The 14,891-nt window shown below is 48.3% G+C and overlaps 1 protein-coding gene and 1 long non-coding RNA gene across 3 annotated transcripts; one reads left to right on the top strand and one right to left on the bottom strand.

Annotated features, from left to right (window-relative positions):
- Positions 1-215: 215 nt before the first annotated feature.
- Positions 216-3,153, bottom strand: LOC101102587 (ecto-ADP-ribosyltransferase 5-like). 2 transcript variants are annotated; one of them, XM_027979041.2, is made up of 4 exons: positions 2,959-3,153; positions 1,273-1,996; positions 669-701; positions 216-582 (listed from the first exon to the last, which is right to left on the bottom strand). In XM_027979041.2, exons 1-4 carry the CDS (start codon positions 3,037-3,039, stop codon positions 476-478), a joined length of 945 nt encoding a protein of 314 aa, XP_027834842.1. In that variant the 5' UTR covers positions 3,040-3,153; the 3' UTR covers positions 216-475. The 2 variants fall into 2 exon arrangements, with proteins under 2 accessions (XP_027834842.1, XP_060255390.1); XM_060399407.1 differs by having other exon boundaries at positions 216-1,996.
- A 4,262-nt stretch (positions 3,154-7,415) lies between these two features.
- LOC132657821 (uncharacterized) lies at positions 7,416-13,431 on the top strand. Its single transcript, XR_009596528.1, has 2 exons — positions 7,416-7,489; positions 12,803-13,431. It is a non-coding gene; the product is annotated as an uncharacterized LOC132657821 (long non-coding RNA).
- The last annotated feature ends 1,460 nt before the right edge of the window (positions 13,432-14,891 follow it).

Raw genomic sequence — 14,891 nt, 5'->3', positions numbered from 1 at the left:
TCTGTCCCCCTTCCTGCCTTCCAGGCTGTTGTGAGGAAACTCTCTGTCTATTAAAGCATCTGGGGTTGCAGGTTATGGTGTGTGACAGGAGTCTGCACTTGGGCCATGTCTAAAAGTGATCAAGAAGTCATTCATGTTAGTCCCTCAGTCCCTGAGTCCCATAAGAACAGAGTAGAGCAGAGGGTCTAGTCTCACGAAACAAAGCAGTCATGAAATTTGATGTCATCACACTGCAGCTCTGTTTAATGGAGTGGCCATCACAGCACTACCCTTGCTTGTTCCCGGGGTCCCCACCACAGAGCGGGGCTCCCTCCACCCTACCATGGGCTCAAATCCCCCAATATCCTGGTTGGAGACATGGCTGCTAGGTCTGGGTCTGAAACCACCTTCTTGCTTCTCCAGGCTCTTTGAAGCCTCCCTTCTTCATCTGGAGGTCACATGTTCCCAGGACTCCTAAGTAGCAGGCACTGAATTTTCAGAGCCCAACTCCTAAGAGCTGGAACCCCCAAGAGGCCAAGAGCAGGGTCTTCCAGGAGAGCAGAGAGAAGGCCCTCTTGGAGAGTGAGTCTCCCTGCCCTCCAACTGGAGAGAGAAGAAAAGGCAGTGAATGGTCAGCAGGGCCATGGGGGAGTCAAAGCAGCCTAGGGAAGGGCAGATGGGTGACTCACTTAGCAAACTCTCACAGCTCGGCCTCTTCTTCTCTGCAACAGACAGCAAAGTGAGGCCTCCAGGTAGACAGACCCTCACGCCCCAAACTTCCCTTCCCTCCAGGCCATGGCCAGGCCCCTCCCCATCTCAATCTAGCTTTCCTTCTCCCAAATACACTTCTGACATCCCTTCCTCCTCCTTCTTCCAGGGAATCATCCCCATGTGCCATCCATCCCAGCTCCCAACCCAGCCCCAGGGGCTCTGTCCTGCCACCCAGGGGATAGTGCACATGTGGCCCGTCAGCCCCACTACACCCAGAGCCTCCTGAGAGTTGAGGCCTCTCTTATTGCCCTCCTTAACCAGGTTCTTTTGGTCTATTAGATAGACTTATAACAGAAGGAAACTTTCATGGATATTTAGAGAATCATCCGGGAATATTCACACATTCAGAAAACACCTATAGTGCCTTCTCTGAGATGGCAGAACCTGAGTCACAGAGAAAAATAACTCCAGCTACCCTCTGACCCTCAATGTCCTCATTAATCACATGGGTCCCTTGAAGGCCCTGGGGACTGAAACAACCAGGGGCCTCTGGCAGTCGTGCTCCCCTTGTGCATGACTCACCACCCAGATAGGCGCAGTTAAAGTGGCTGCAGATGTGATCACTGCTGGAGAGAGTCACCCTGTTCTGGTCTTTATTCTGATTGAATTGAACGACCAAAAAGATTTCTTGAGGGGGAATCAGCACCTGATGCTCCTTAGGAAAGACAGAAAAGTCTTGGATCAGGGCCCCAAAGCAAGTCCTCATAGTAAAAAAGGTGGTAGTATCAAACTTATGGGCCACAGCGTCATCCAGGGAACTGGAGGCAAACTGGCCTAAGCGGACAGGGTCCCACAGCCTCCTGGGTTCAAGATCAGTGCTCACACCGCGGAACACCACCAGCCCTGGTTTCCTGCTGCAGCCCCCACTGCCCCTCAGCAGCTGCAGGGCCCGGGTCAGGTAGAAATGCAGGGCCTTGAAGGAAAAGTATTTCATGTAGGACTCCCTGGAGCGACCGCCTGTCCGCACAGCCTCGTTCAGCTCCTGGTACAAAGCGTTGGATGAGTTTGTGTAGAGCACAATGGCAATTCCATGCTCTCTTTTGAAGCCTGGAGGCAAGCTGAGCTCTGAACTTTTTTGCTCCCAGTACTTCCCAGCATTCTCCCAGGCAACCCGCAGCCTGGTATGGCGGGCCATCTCCTCCTTTAGCAGACGGACTGCCACCGCCTCCATCTTCTCTGAGCAGCCCACATAGGCATCGTCAAAGGTGTCTGGAGCCAGGTCCATGTACTGAGAGGTACCCTGGGCCTATGAAGAAAGGAAGAAAGGACCAAGAGAGGAAAGCATGCAAATTCAGGATACTGGACAGAGGTCCTGTGGGCAGATCAGTTCAGAAACACAGAATCTCATTTTTATGCTCAAATATCTAGAGTGTGAACTTTGGCAAAAGCTTAAAAAATTAAGTGACAGGTACTAGAGTCAGACAGATATGGGATGAATCCTGAATTCACCACCTGCTTCCTGTGGGATCTTGGTCAAGTCTCAACTTTTCTGGGCTCAGGTTCTCCCCCTATACACTGAGGATACCTCCAACCTCATAGGGTTATTGTCAGGACTGCTTATAGATCCTCACTGTGTACTAACTAAGAGGAGTCATCTATCATTAGAGAGGTTCCTGCACGTGGTGGGACGTGGGGCTGGATGACCTCCAAGCACCTTTCTGGCTCTGAGACTCACTGTGCAGATGACATACAAATATGCACTCAATCTCCAATGACCTGACCCCATGCCCAGCCTCAGACTCCTTCCCTCTCCCACACAGGCGTGTAGACACCACACCAGGGCCCTGTCAGCGCTGAGACTCAGTCCTCTCCTGCTCTAGAAGCCTGCATCCTCCAACCTGGGTTGGGAGTGGGGAGGAGGTCAAGCCCTGGTCTGGGAGGGGCTGCAGGAGGGTCGTACACAGGTAACCCTAAGGAGAGTGTGCAGGCTGGGCCCCGGGTGGGAGATGGGAAGTGAGAGGGCGAAGTTGGAGGCTGTCCCGAGGGAGGAGGGTATGAAGGCAGGAGGGTCACAGGAGGACCTGTGGGTGGAGGTGGGGTTCTGGGAGATGGAGTGGGAACTTGGGGCTCCCTGCAGTGATCCTGAGAGGAAGAGGGTTCGGAGGATGGCATCCTAGAGAAGCATCCCTGGGAGGGAGCTTTGAGGAGTCAGGCCCTGGGTCCACCCCAGCTGTTTCCTTTGTGCAACAGATGTTTCTCCCCTGTTACCTGACCGGGGAAGTAAAGGCCGACACTGGTGAGGATGTAGAGGCTGAGGCGGCCAAGGACGATCAACAGAGCTGCCAGCATTGTTCTTGGGGGATTCTTGGAGAGTGAGATCCAGCTGAAGGTGGGACCAGTGATGGTGGTGTCTCAGCTTTGCTGAAAAGGGAACAGAGACTTGGAGCCTTTCTTCTCTGTTATGAGGGCTTCCTGGTCCAGGACTTGGCCAGACAGGGCATAGGCAGGGCTAAGGCGGGGCTAAGTGTGTGGGTGCAGCTTGAATTATAGTATCTCCCACCTCTTCCCCAGCGCAACCCCAGTTTCTGCTCCCCGCCTCTTGATTCCTTGGAGATATCTGGGGTGCTTGGAGCCATCTGTCCAGTAATGATAAAGTGGATGGGTAATTTGGCTCCACTTGGAGTAGGGAGGGATCAGGGGTCGAGGACGCACCTAGAGATGACCTGTTAGAAGGAAGAGCCAATTCTGACTCCACAATGGAACTGTTTCTTTCACTTGCTTTCCATTGCTTTAGTTATTGTAATCATACATAAGGTTCTGCCTCAGAGAACACTGCCTCTCTGTCTGACTATTAAAGTACCTCTGTTCAGCTCCCCGAAAGATAAACTGACCCTCCCACCAGTGAATGGCTTCAAAAAAAGAAGAGATTAACACATCCCTTCCACAGGCTGGGCATTCTCATGTTTTGCAAGGTTAACAGCCATTTTAATACCAGATCACCTGACCTGCCTCTTGAGAAACCTGTATGCAGGTCAGAAAGCAACAGTTAGAATGGGACATGGAACAACAGACTGGTTCCAAATAGGAGAAGGAGTACGTCAAGGCTGTATATTGTCACTCTGCTTATTTAACTTATATACAGAGTACCTCATGAAAAACACTGGGCTGGAGGAAGCACAAGCTGGAATCAAGATTGCTGGGAGAAATATCAATAACCTCAGATATGCAGATGACACCACCCTTATGGCAGAAAGTGGAGAGGAACTAAAAAGCCTCTTGATGAAAGTGAAAGAGGAGAGTGAAAAAGTTGGGTTAAAGCTCAACATTCAGAAAACTAAGATCATGGCATCCAGTCCCATCACTTCATGGCAAAGAGGGGGAAAAATGGGAACACTGGCTGGCTTTATGTTTTTGGGCTTCAAAATCACTGCAGATGGTTACTGCAGCCATGAAATTAAAAGACGCTTGCTCCATGGAAGGAAAGTTATGACCAACCTAGATAGCATATTAAAAAGCAGAGACTTTTGCCAACAAAGGTCCGTCTAGTCAAGGCTATGGTTTCTCCAGTAGTCATGTATGGATGTGAGGGCTGGACTGTGAAGAAAGCTGAGCCCTGAAGAATTGATGCTTTTGAACTGTGGTGTTGGAGAAGACTCTTGAGAGTCCCTTGGAGTGCAAGGCGATCCAACCAGTCCATCCTAAAGGAGATCAGTCTGGGTGTTCATTAGAAGGACTGATGTTGAAGCTAAAACTGCAATACTTTGGCCACCTGATGGGAAGCGCTGACTCATTTGAAAAGACCATGATGCTGGGAAAGATTGAGGGCAGGAGGAGAAGGGGATGACAGAGGATGAGATGATTGGATGGCATCACCAACTCGATGGACATGGGCTTGGGTGAACTCCAGGAGCTGGTGATGGACAGGGAGGCCTGGCGTGCTGCGGTTCATGGGGTCGCAAAGAGTCGGACACCCCTGAACGACTGAACTGAACTTACTTTACTTCCTCACTGCCTCTCTGTCTCTATTCTATCTTTTTACTTGATTCTTCACTTACTACCTCTGCTCTCTAAAAGAACCTGGCATACAGACTTCAATAAGATACTTAGTTTGAGACTCTAATCTAAAATCTTTTTGGTCCACCAGTTTTCCAAACAAAGTTGTATTCCTTTCCTCATCACTTTGTTCTTGGATTTGTCGACCTGTTGGGCCTCGAGCAGAGCAAGCTTGGACTTGGTAACAGGCCGAGAGCAGCAAGGAGCACTGAAGTTTCCAGGCTGTAGGAACTGAGTCTGTGCAGGCGCTGTGCTGTCCCCTGTCCCCAGAGTCTGATGGATCAACAAAGTCTGCGGCTAACTATAGCCAGGGCAATGGTGGTAGGACACCTTCCTTCCCCACAATGACACCAGGGGATCGGGGCTGAGAGCTGTAACTCCCCTTCCCAAGGACTGCCTTGTCTTTCTCCAGGACTTTCTTTGTCTCCTAGCAAAACCAGGGCTAGAGGAGGGTAACTGTGAGATGTGGTCTCTTCCCCGGGCGGGCCCTCACCACACCAGTAGACCTAGGGGACCAAGAGGGTTCCGCCCGCTGAGAAGGTCACCACTTGTGCACTCGCTGATGTGCACACTATTTGCATATGGCCAACTGTTGGGTGATGTGTACTCCAGCAGCTGAGCAGCCCCCATTCCCCTCCATTCTCTTTAAACCCCTTCTCTTCAGTGCTGTGCTATGCTTAGTCTCTCAGTCGTGTCCGACCCTTTCCAACCCTTGGACTGTAGCCCGCCAGGCTCCTCTGTCCATGGGGATTCTCCAGGCAAGAATACTGGAGTGGGTTGCCATGCCCTCCTCCAGGGGATTTTCGACCCCCAACCCAGGGGTCGAAACCAGGTCTTCTGCATTGAGAGCAGTTACTTTACTGTCTGAGCCACCAGGGAAACCCAAGAATACTGGAGTTAGTAGCCTATCCTTTCTCCAGGGGATCTTTCCTACCCAGGAAGCAAACTGATATCTCCTGCATTGCAGATGGATTCTCTACCAGCTGAGTTACCACAGCAGGACCCTTCAGTAAAGCCTCCCTCAGTAAGCCTTACCCCAATACAGAGCTCTCTCACATCCTCAGGGCCAGTCGTGCATCTCCGCAGCCCCCCTGACATCTCAGACTCGGGTGGAAAAGGAAGGAAGATAGCACTAAATCGTGTCCAACTCTTGCAGCCCCGGGAACTGTAGTCAGCCAGGCTCCTCTGTCCATGGAATTCTCCAGGCAAGAATACTGGAGTGGGTTCCCATTTTCCTTCTCCAGGGGATCTCCCCAACCCAGGAATCGAACCCAGGTCTCCGACATTGCAGGCAGATTCTTTACTGACTGAGCTCAGGTGACCTCATGTTTATAAACACTAGCCTTTCCCCTCACCTCACTGGGCGTGCCTATAAATACTCTGGCTCTGAGTTTTGGATGCCCCCTGGGAGGTAATGGAAGAAGGGGCCAGTGAGGAATCAGTCAGCAGCTTCTGGCAATGTGAGCCTCTGGAGGTGGCAGGTTTCTTCTCCCAAAGTTGCCAAGTAGTTGTGGGTCAAGAAACCAGGATTTAAGAGATGTTCCTGCTATCTGCTGTGTCTGAGATGGGCGTAGAAGGTTACATTCACCCCAGGGCCTTGTCCTGGTCTCATTCATTAATTCAGCCCCATCTTCATCCCCCTATCCTCTTGGGTTTGCCAGACAAAGAATTTCCTTCACCTAGAATCCTGATTCCTCTACCAAAAATAAAGGCAAACCATGTCCAGGCTTGGCAGAAGGTGGGGAGGGAGGTGAAAAGAGGTACATCCCAGAGAGTTCCCTGGTGGCCTGGTGGTTAGGATTTCAGACATTCACTGCAGTGGCCCAGGTTCAATCCCTGGTCCAGGAGCTGAGATCCCTCAAACCACAGAGCATAAACGAGAAAGAAGACAGGAAGTCCAAAAAACCAGACTGCTTGTCTGGCAAACACAGAAGATCAAGACAAGTTCCTTTGTCCCCTTCCAATGAGACTGGCACCCCCTAAGCTCTCCAGGATTAGAAATCAGAAGTCACTCTGCTGTTCTCCATTATTGTGAAAAAACAGCAACTCACCTACATATCTCGATGCATCTCCCCCTAGAGGGTCCTGAGCACTGACAGCTGCTGGAACAGAAACTGTTCTATACTGTCTGGACAGCTAGGCCTACAGGCACATAACACGGGACCAGAGCTGCTGGTGTCAGGATTTTGTCCTTTCTCCATCCTCTGGCTTTGGGGAATTGCTTCTCTCATCCCGAGACCTGGAACCCAAAGAAAGACCCCAAGAGATGGAGTCAAATCTAGTCATTGAACAACAGTCTGGAGCGAAGTAGGTAGTCCTCCGAGATCACACGGCCCGTCAAAGCTGGAATTGGGACCCAGACTCTCTACTCTGGGTATCTCTCCATGCTCACCTGAAATAATCAATAAAGAGATACTCCCTGATGCCAGGGATACTGAATGCAAGACCAAACCCAGTGGGGAGGCACTTGTTCCAGCTTGAATCTTTGATTTCTCTCTGGCTTCAGGGATTCCCTTTTTCATGGGAAGAGCTCTGGCCCAGAGCACTCTTGGCTGAGGCTAGTATTCCTGAGCCTAGAGGAGATATCCAGAAATAGATGGGAGAGTGTCATATTTCTGAGCAGCTGTGTGGGAAAGGTACAAAGGGTGTGGGATTTGATGGTCTAAAAGAGAAAGCAACCCTCCCCCTCCCCTGGTGGCTGTTGCTGCAGACCAACACCAGCTTCCCGACTGCAGAGAAAGTCTAGGTAAGGGGCACACCACCCTCCTCTTGGGCACTGGGCACAGAAAACTGTTTCTGAAATGGGTAATTTGGGGTATTAATGGCAGAGTCATAGCAATCATTAGGAAAAGTATCAGGAAACTTTTTATCTTTGTCTGTTCAGGTGGCTACAACAGAAATACCACAGTGTGTGTAACTTATCAACAACAAACATTTATTTTTAACAGTTTTGGAAGCTGAAAGTTTGAGATCTGGGTCCCATATGGTCATATGAGGGCTCTTTTTTCTGGTTCATAACCAGCACCTCCCCACTGGTTCCTCATGGGGTGGAAGGTGCTAGGGAGCTCTGTGGGATTTCTTTTATAAGAACAAAAATCCCAGTCATGAGGGCTCATGAACTAATGAACCAGTGATCTCCCAAAGTCCCCACTTTCTAATACCATCACATCAGGCAGGCATTAGAGTTTCAGCATATGAGTTTCGGGGAGACACATTCAGACTATTGCATATTTGATGGAGAACTTTGGGATACTTAGGGAGGTTTGAGGCCATTGGGAAATTTGGGACTTTCTAGGGATTAATTTGGAGAAGGCAATAGCACCCCACTCCACTACTCTTGCCTGGAAAATCCCATGGATGGAGGAGCCTGGTAGGCTGCAGTCCATGGGGTCGCTAGGAGTCGGGCATGACTGAGCGACTTCACTTTCACTTTTCACTTCCATGCATTGGAGAAGGAAATGGCAACCCACTCCAGTGTTCTTGCCTGGAGAATCCCAGGGATGGGGGAGCCTGGTGGGCTGCCGTCTATGGGGTCCCACAGAGTCGGACATGACTGAAGCGACTTAGCAGCAGAAGCAGCAGCAGGGATTAATTTGGAGCTACACCCCCAATAAGGAATGCTCATCACTGGCCTAGATGAGGGGAAACCAACAAGAAAGGTGCCCTGAGCAGGATGAAGGAAGGACAGAAGGGAAGTATCTGGGAGAGGAAAAGGAGTTGCCAGTGCCTCCACTTCCTGACCTCCCAGGCCCTCCCTGCCACTCTGGCCCCCACACCATTGCCCCCAGACTGGTCACTAAGCCATCAATCCACCTGCTCTGCAGGGGTTTCCATTATTAGTGACACCCAGAAAGCCTCTCAGACTTTCAGCAAACATGCCAGGAGGCCTCATGTGTGCCTGGCCTTGGGCTGAGCCCTGGGGACACAGAGTGGGTCATACCTGGTCCTGCCCTCAAGGAACTCACAGGCCAGGAGGGGAGGCAGACTCGGAAGGCAGCACAGTATGATTAGCACAGTGACAGAGGAAAGCGCAGGGTGATTCAGGAGGCCAGAGGAGTCGGAGGGCTTCCTGGAGGAGGTGGCCCCTGAGTTAGTCCTGGAAGAGTGGGTAGCAGGAGAAGGGCAGCCCCAGCACGTGGAGGGAAGCAGCAGTGCCTCATCTGGGACTTTGTGCTGTGCCACCTATGTGAAGCAGGTGTGGCGGGGCACGAGGCTGAAGAGGATGGGGAGGGCCGGGTCACAGAGGGCTTCAAATGCCAGCACAAGGAGGTTGGACTCTGTCCTGAGGGTAGGAGGGAAGTTTTGCTTTGTTCTATTGCCTTCTTTTTTTCTTTCTCATAGTGTTCTCATCCCTTCCCTCATAGTTTTCGTGTCTGTATTTTGAGATATTTCTCAAAGCAGGTTTGGCACAGAGGGTTCTGAAGCAAGTGAGGAACATGACCAGCTCTGCTCCAGACTCATTGTGCTCCCTGTTCCAGGGGAGCGTGGAGTTGCAGGGGTGACAGTGGAGGCAGGGAGACCGGGGAGGAGCCAGGGCCTGACTGGAGCCTTGGTGGGGGAGTTGGCAATGGGGAAATGGAAGGACCATTGAGATGGACCCATACTGTGCACACATTAGTTGGCAACTAATTTACTGTTTGATAAATGACTGAATGAATGAAATCCCAAGTAACCATCTAGGGTGTCTGGATGAATAACAGGTAGTAGATTACATGAGACTCTCCTGGTGCCGAGTTCAGAGGAACCACCCCAAGCTGGATGAAGTCTAAAGAGATATTCATCACAAGGATCCCAGGGTATTTCTTGGTACCCAAAGGCTAGAAGTGAAGTCTCTAAAAACCCAAGGAAGTGCTTTACTTCACCTGTGCCTTGGTGTCTTTGCTCTTCAGCCCTCCCTGTTTCTTTCCCTGGGACCTCTTCTCTCCCTGAATTCAGTATACTTGTGACTCTCAAATGTCTCTTGTTGTTTGTTCTGCTCCCTCTCAGACATCTGCCCCTGGAGAGTCCACATGTGCCAAACTTCCCCCCGGCCCCGCAAACCTGATCCTTTACTCAATTTTTTTTAAATTGAACACCTACTAAGTGTTGGGATGAGCTTACAATTCCACTCTGCTTTCCTCTGTATTTTCAACTTAGAGCATGGGAACCTTGTTTCCCTTGAGTGTTTCCGAGAGAGCTTGCCTTCATTTCCGCCATCTCATTGCCTAAACTGTACAGACATAACATCCAGTCAGTTCTACCTAGTAACAGTGGGTGCACTCTCAGTGCCCATGCCTTAGTCTGACCACATGATTCAGTGTCCTCAGTCTGACTTCACTGTTCCCTGTCCTGAAATCTCTTATTGCTGTGCCTCTGCAGGGCAGAGATGCGGGCAGAAACAAGGCAATGTTTTTACTACATGACCATTTTGCTGTGGGCCACAAAATCTCAGGGGGATGCAAGCTTTTATTCTCATGCTCCTGGGTCTTCACGGAGAAGGCAATGGCAATCCACTCCAGTACTCTTGCCTGGAGGATCCCATGGACGGAGGAACCTGGTGGGCTGCAGTCCATGGGGTCTCTGGGAGTCAGACACGACTGAGTGACTTTACTTTCACTTTCCACTTTCATGCATTGGAGAAGGAAATGGCAATCCACTCCAGTGTTCTTACCTGGAGAACCCCAGGGACAGGGGAGCCTGGTGGGCTGCCGTCTGTGGGGTCGCATAGAGTCAGACACGACTGAAGCGACTTAGCAGCAAGAGCAGCAGCCTGGGTCTTCAGGTTGACTGTAGATGGGCTAAAGTGAGCTTGGATGGGCAGCTCTGCCTCAGGCTGCCAGTCTTCCTCAGCAGGCTGCCTCTTTGTTGTGGGCTGGACCCAGATGTGCTCCTCTGGGGTCCAGACTGGAGGAACAGTTCTAGGCCATGTTGTGATGGTCTCTGACCCCAAAAGGAGACCTTCTCTTTTGATTTGGGTTCACCCTAAAGCAGACCCAGAGGCAAGCACTTGGGTGAACTAAACTTATTTGTAAGGTGATCTCAGGAATTACAAGTGAAAGAGTGGGAAAGTGAGATAGAGAAGAGAGACAAGTACCCCTGCTAAAAGGGTGTGACTACTGTGGTCAACGATGTCTCTCTGGAAACCCTCTGTGGACTAGGGAATCTGATGTTCCACCCTCATTTGGGAGAGTTGTACCAGGGAACGTTAAATCTCCTGCACTTTGGGGCTGCCCTGAGCAAGTTCCCAGGATGACGGAGAATGGCTTGGACACAGGAAAATATGGAGCACTAGGGGTGGGGAGCTGCCAGATGCTTGAGGATTATTCATTGCTCCTGCGTTTCAACCTGAAGATGAGCTGAGGCAACACTGTGAATCGAGTGTCACTGGCAGTCTCTTTAATACCACACCCCTCTATGAAATCACAGGAAAGATTCTGACTTTCTTGCTTGAGTTATGTGTCCATCTTTGAGTCAATCACAGTGGCCAGGGCATTGAGCACCCGTTTGGGGTCAAGAGTTGCCGATTGAAGAAAATCCCACGGAATCCATGGACTGCATTCTCCACAGAAAGAGGATCTATCACAGATGCTCAGGCGTCTTTGGTAGATTTCAAGAGACCGCAAGAGTTCACGTAGTTTTTAGCCTACTACATACTCTGCCCACGAACATTCTATCCCGGAATTAGGGAGCAGAACCTCATGCTTTACATGCCACTGCGATGCCATTTTTCAATTCTACCTACTTCATATCTCCTCTGGACAGCTCTTCACTTAAACCAACTCCTGATGCAAATGTGTTTCCATCAGGCTCTTTGGCTTCTTGTAACACGCATCACATGTTACGTGAAATTCCTCACTCCAGCTCCATCTCCACCTTAAAAGAGTTTAAAAAGAAGGATATGGGTTTTGTAGTTATTTCTGTTCATAATTTTATCCTCTGCACCTGACACAAGATGCTCAAGAGTTTTCTGTTGAATGAAGAGTAACTAGGTTTTAAGGGAGGGAAGATAAAGAGTTCAGTTTGGGACATGTTGAATTTGTCAGAAGCTGCTGTTAACTCCATTGCCCAGAGATGCTCGCACCTCAGTTTAAACTGTGAATTGGCAGTGACAGGATCTTCGACTGGGAGACTCATAAAATAGCCACAGAACATCCTAGTGTCCTAGGACCATGGAACTTTCAAAATTAAACCCCCACCAAGAGCCAGCGGAGATTAAGGGGCAGGGATGCTGAAACTGAGTGAGACTGGGGCCGGGTGCACAACCACCCTGAAATTTGTGTAAAATTGATGCGAAGGCACATAGATCCATTTTTGGAGGAGAAGTTTCAGCTTTCATCAGATTTCAAAGATGAAAAACCACTGATTGCATTATGGTTTTTATAAACGAAGAAAAACAGAAATACCTGAGAATCTGCTGGTGTGTGTCTAGAATACCTCTGCAAGGATGACATGAAATGGGAACACTGCTACCTCTGGGGAGAGGAGGTGGGGTTGAGGAATCAGAGAGAGAAGGGCATTTCACTGCACGCCTTGTGGACTATACATTTTGAACAATGTAAACATATTACCTTTCTGAAAATTAAGTTAAAACTTTATAATATTAAAATTAAAGTTATGACATGAGTGATAGTTGAGAGGTTAGGACTCTGGCCTTTCATGGCCAAGGACCTGGGTTTGATCCAGTTCGGGGAACTAAGATCCCATGATGCGTGGTGCCGCCAAAAAAATAATAATAAAGCTATGACTGATCCTGTTAGGGAGCAGAGATGTAAATTAACAACTAGGTAGTGTTTGTGCCCACCGATTAAATGGAAATTAAAAGAGATTAATATTGTAGGTGTTGGCAAAGACATGGAGAAATGGGCACTTTTATCCATTCTTGGTTGGAGGGTGAAGAGGGATGTTTTGGATGGCAACTTGGCAGTGGCTACCTAAAGGAACACTATTCGGGGCTTCCCTGCTGGCTCAGTGGTAAAGAATCTGCCTGCTGAATCAGGAGACACAGGTTCAACCCCTGATCCAAGAAGATCCCACGGAGCAGCCAAGCCTGATTGCCAGAACTATTGATCCTATGTTCTAGAACTCAGGAACTGCAAGCACTGCAGCTGAGCGCCCTGGAGCTGGTGCCCTGCAACAGGAGATGCCGCCGCAGTGGGAAGCCCGAGCACTGGAACAGAGTGGGAAGCCCGAGCACCGGGACAGAGTAGCTCCTTCTCTCAGCAGCTAGAGAGAAGCCCACACAGCGATGAAGACCGAGCAGAGTCAAAAGTAAAGCATAGTCCAAAATACACATATATATGAACTGTATTCAGTTCCTTGAAATACCATAGTTTTTATATCTTTCCTATAAAATTATGCAGACAAGTAGAAAAGGATTTATACACATGGATAAATCACTGTGATCAAATGTGTAACATCAAAACCTAGGAAATAAATTCTGTCTCCACCAATAAGGAAAGGGTTAAATAAATTATGGATTAACTCTACTATGAAATTCCATGTTACCATTATCGTGAACAAGGTAGATGTGAATGTAGGACATAGAAGACTATAGTCAACACTTTCCTGGGAAAATTCTATAGAACATGTATGTGTAAGCATGTTTCCTTTCCTTTCGAAGAGTGGCAGTAAAATACCCAAACCCACACAATATTGTAAAGCAATTATTCTTCAATTAAAAAGAAATAAATTACAATGCTTAAAAAAAAAGTCGATTGAAAAAAAAACACCCCCCAGACTCTTCAATAAATGGTGCTGGGGAAACTGAACAACTACATGTAAAAGAATGAAATTAGAACACTTCCTAACACCATACACAAATACAAACTCAAAATGGATTAAAGACCTAAATGTAAGACCAGAAAGTATAAAACTCTTAGAGGAAAACATAGGCAGAACACTCGAAGACATAAATCAAAGCAAGATCCTCAATGACCCACCTCCCAGAGTAACAGAAATAAAAACAAAAGTAAACAAATGGGACCTGATTCAACTTAAAAGCTTTTGCACCGCAAAGGAAACTAAGCAAGGTGAAAAGACAACTCTCAGAGTGGGAGAAAATAATAGCAAATGAAACAACTGACAGAGGATTAATTTCCAAAATATACAAGCAGCTCATACAACTCAATACCAGAAAAACAAACAACCCAGTCAAAAAGTGGGAAAAGACCTAAACAGACATTTCTCCAAAGAAGATATACAGATGGCTAACAAACACATGAAAAGATGCTCAGCATCGCTCTTTATTAGGGAAATGCAAATCAAAAGCACAATGAGCTATCACTGCACATTGGTCAGAATGGCAAACATCAAAAAGTCTACAAACAATAAATGCTGGCGAGGGTGTGGAGAAAAGGGGATGCTCTTGCACTGTTATTGGGAATGTAAATTGATACAGCCACTTTGGAGGACGGTTGGAGATTCCTTAAAAAACTAGGAAAAAGCCACCATATAACCCAGCAATCCCACTCCTAGGCATATACCCCGAGGAAACCAAAACTGAAAAAGACACATGTACCCCAATGTTCATTGCAGCACTCTTAATAATAGCTAGAACATGGAATCAACCTAGATGTCCACTGACAGATGAATGGATAAAGAAGTTGTGGTTCATATGCACAATGGAATATTTCTCAGCCATAGAAAGGAACACATTTGAGTCAGTTCTGAAGAGGTGGATGAACCTAGAACCTATTATACAGAGCAAAGTAAGTCAGAAAAAGAAAGACAAATATTGTATTCTAATGCATATATACGGAATCTAGAAAAATGGTGCTGAAGAATTTATTTACAGGGCAGCAGTGGGGAAACAGACATAGAGAATAGACTTATAGACCTGGGGAGAGGGAAGGAGAGGGTGAGATGTATAGAAAGAGTAACATGGAAACTTACATTACAGTATGTAAAATAGCCAACGAGAATTTGCTATATGACTCAGGAAACTCAAACAGGGGCTCGGTATCAACCTAGAGGGGTGGGATGGGGAAGGAGATGGGAGGAAGGTTCAAAAGAGGGGGGGATATATGTACACCTATGACTGATTCATGCTGAGGGTAGATATAAAACAACAAAATTCTGTAAAGCAATTATCCTTCAATAAAGAATAAATTAATTTAAAAAAAAACATTCCGCAAAAAAGATCCTGCCTGTCACATCTAAGACCTGGTGTA

This window comes from Ovis aries, chromosome 15 (assembly GCF_016772045.2).
Source record: "Ovis aries strain OAR_USU_Benz2616 breed Rambouillet chromosome 15, ARS-UI_Ramb_v3.0, whole genome shotgun sequence".
Classification (NCBI taxonomy): Eukaryota; Metazoa; Chordata; class Mammalia; order Artiodactyla; family Bovidae; genus Ovis; species Ovis aries.
Note: the sequence above shows the minus strand (reverse complement) of the source record. Positions and strands in the feature narration are given on the sequence as shown.

Bases quoted from the DNA above. Each gene is read 5' to 3' on its own strand.
- LOC101102587 (XM_060399407.1), bottom strand. From the start codon at position 3,039: ATGCTGGCAGCTCTGTTGATCGTCCTTGGCCGCCTCAGCCTCTACATC. The intron at 1,997-2,958 runs GTAACAGGGGAG...CTTTCTTCATAG, and splicing joins GCCTTTACTTCCCCGGTCAG to GCCCAGGGTACCTCTCAGTA.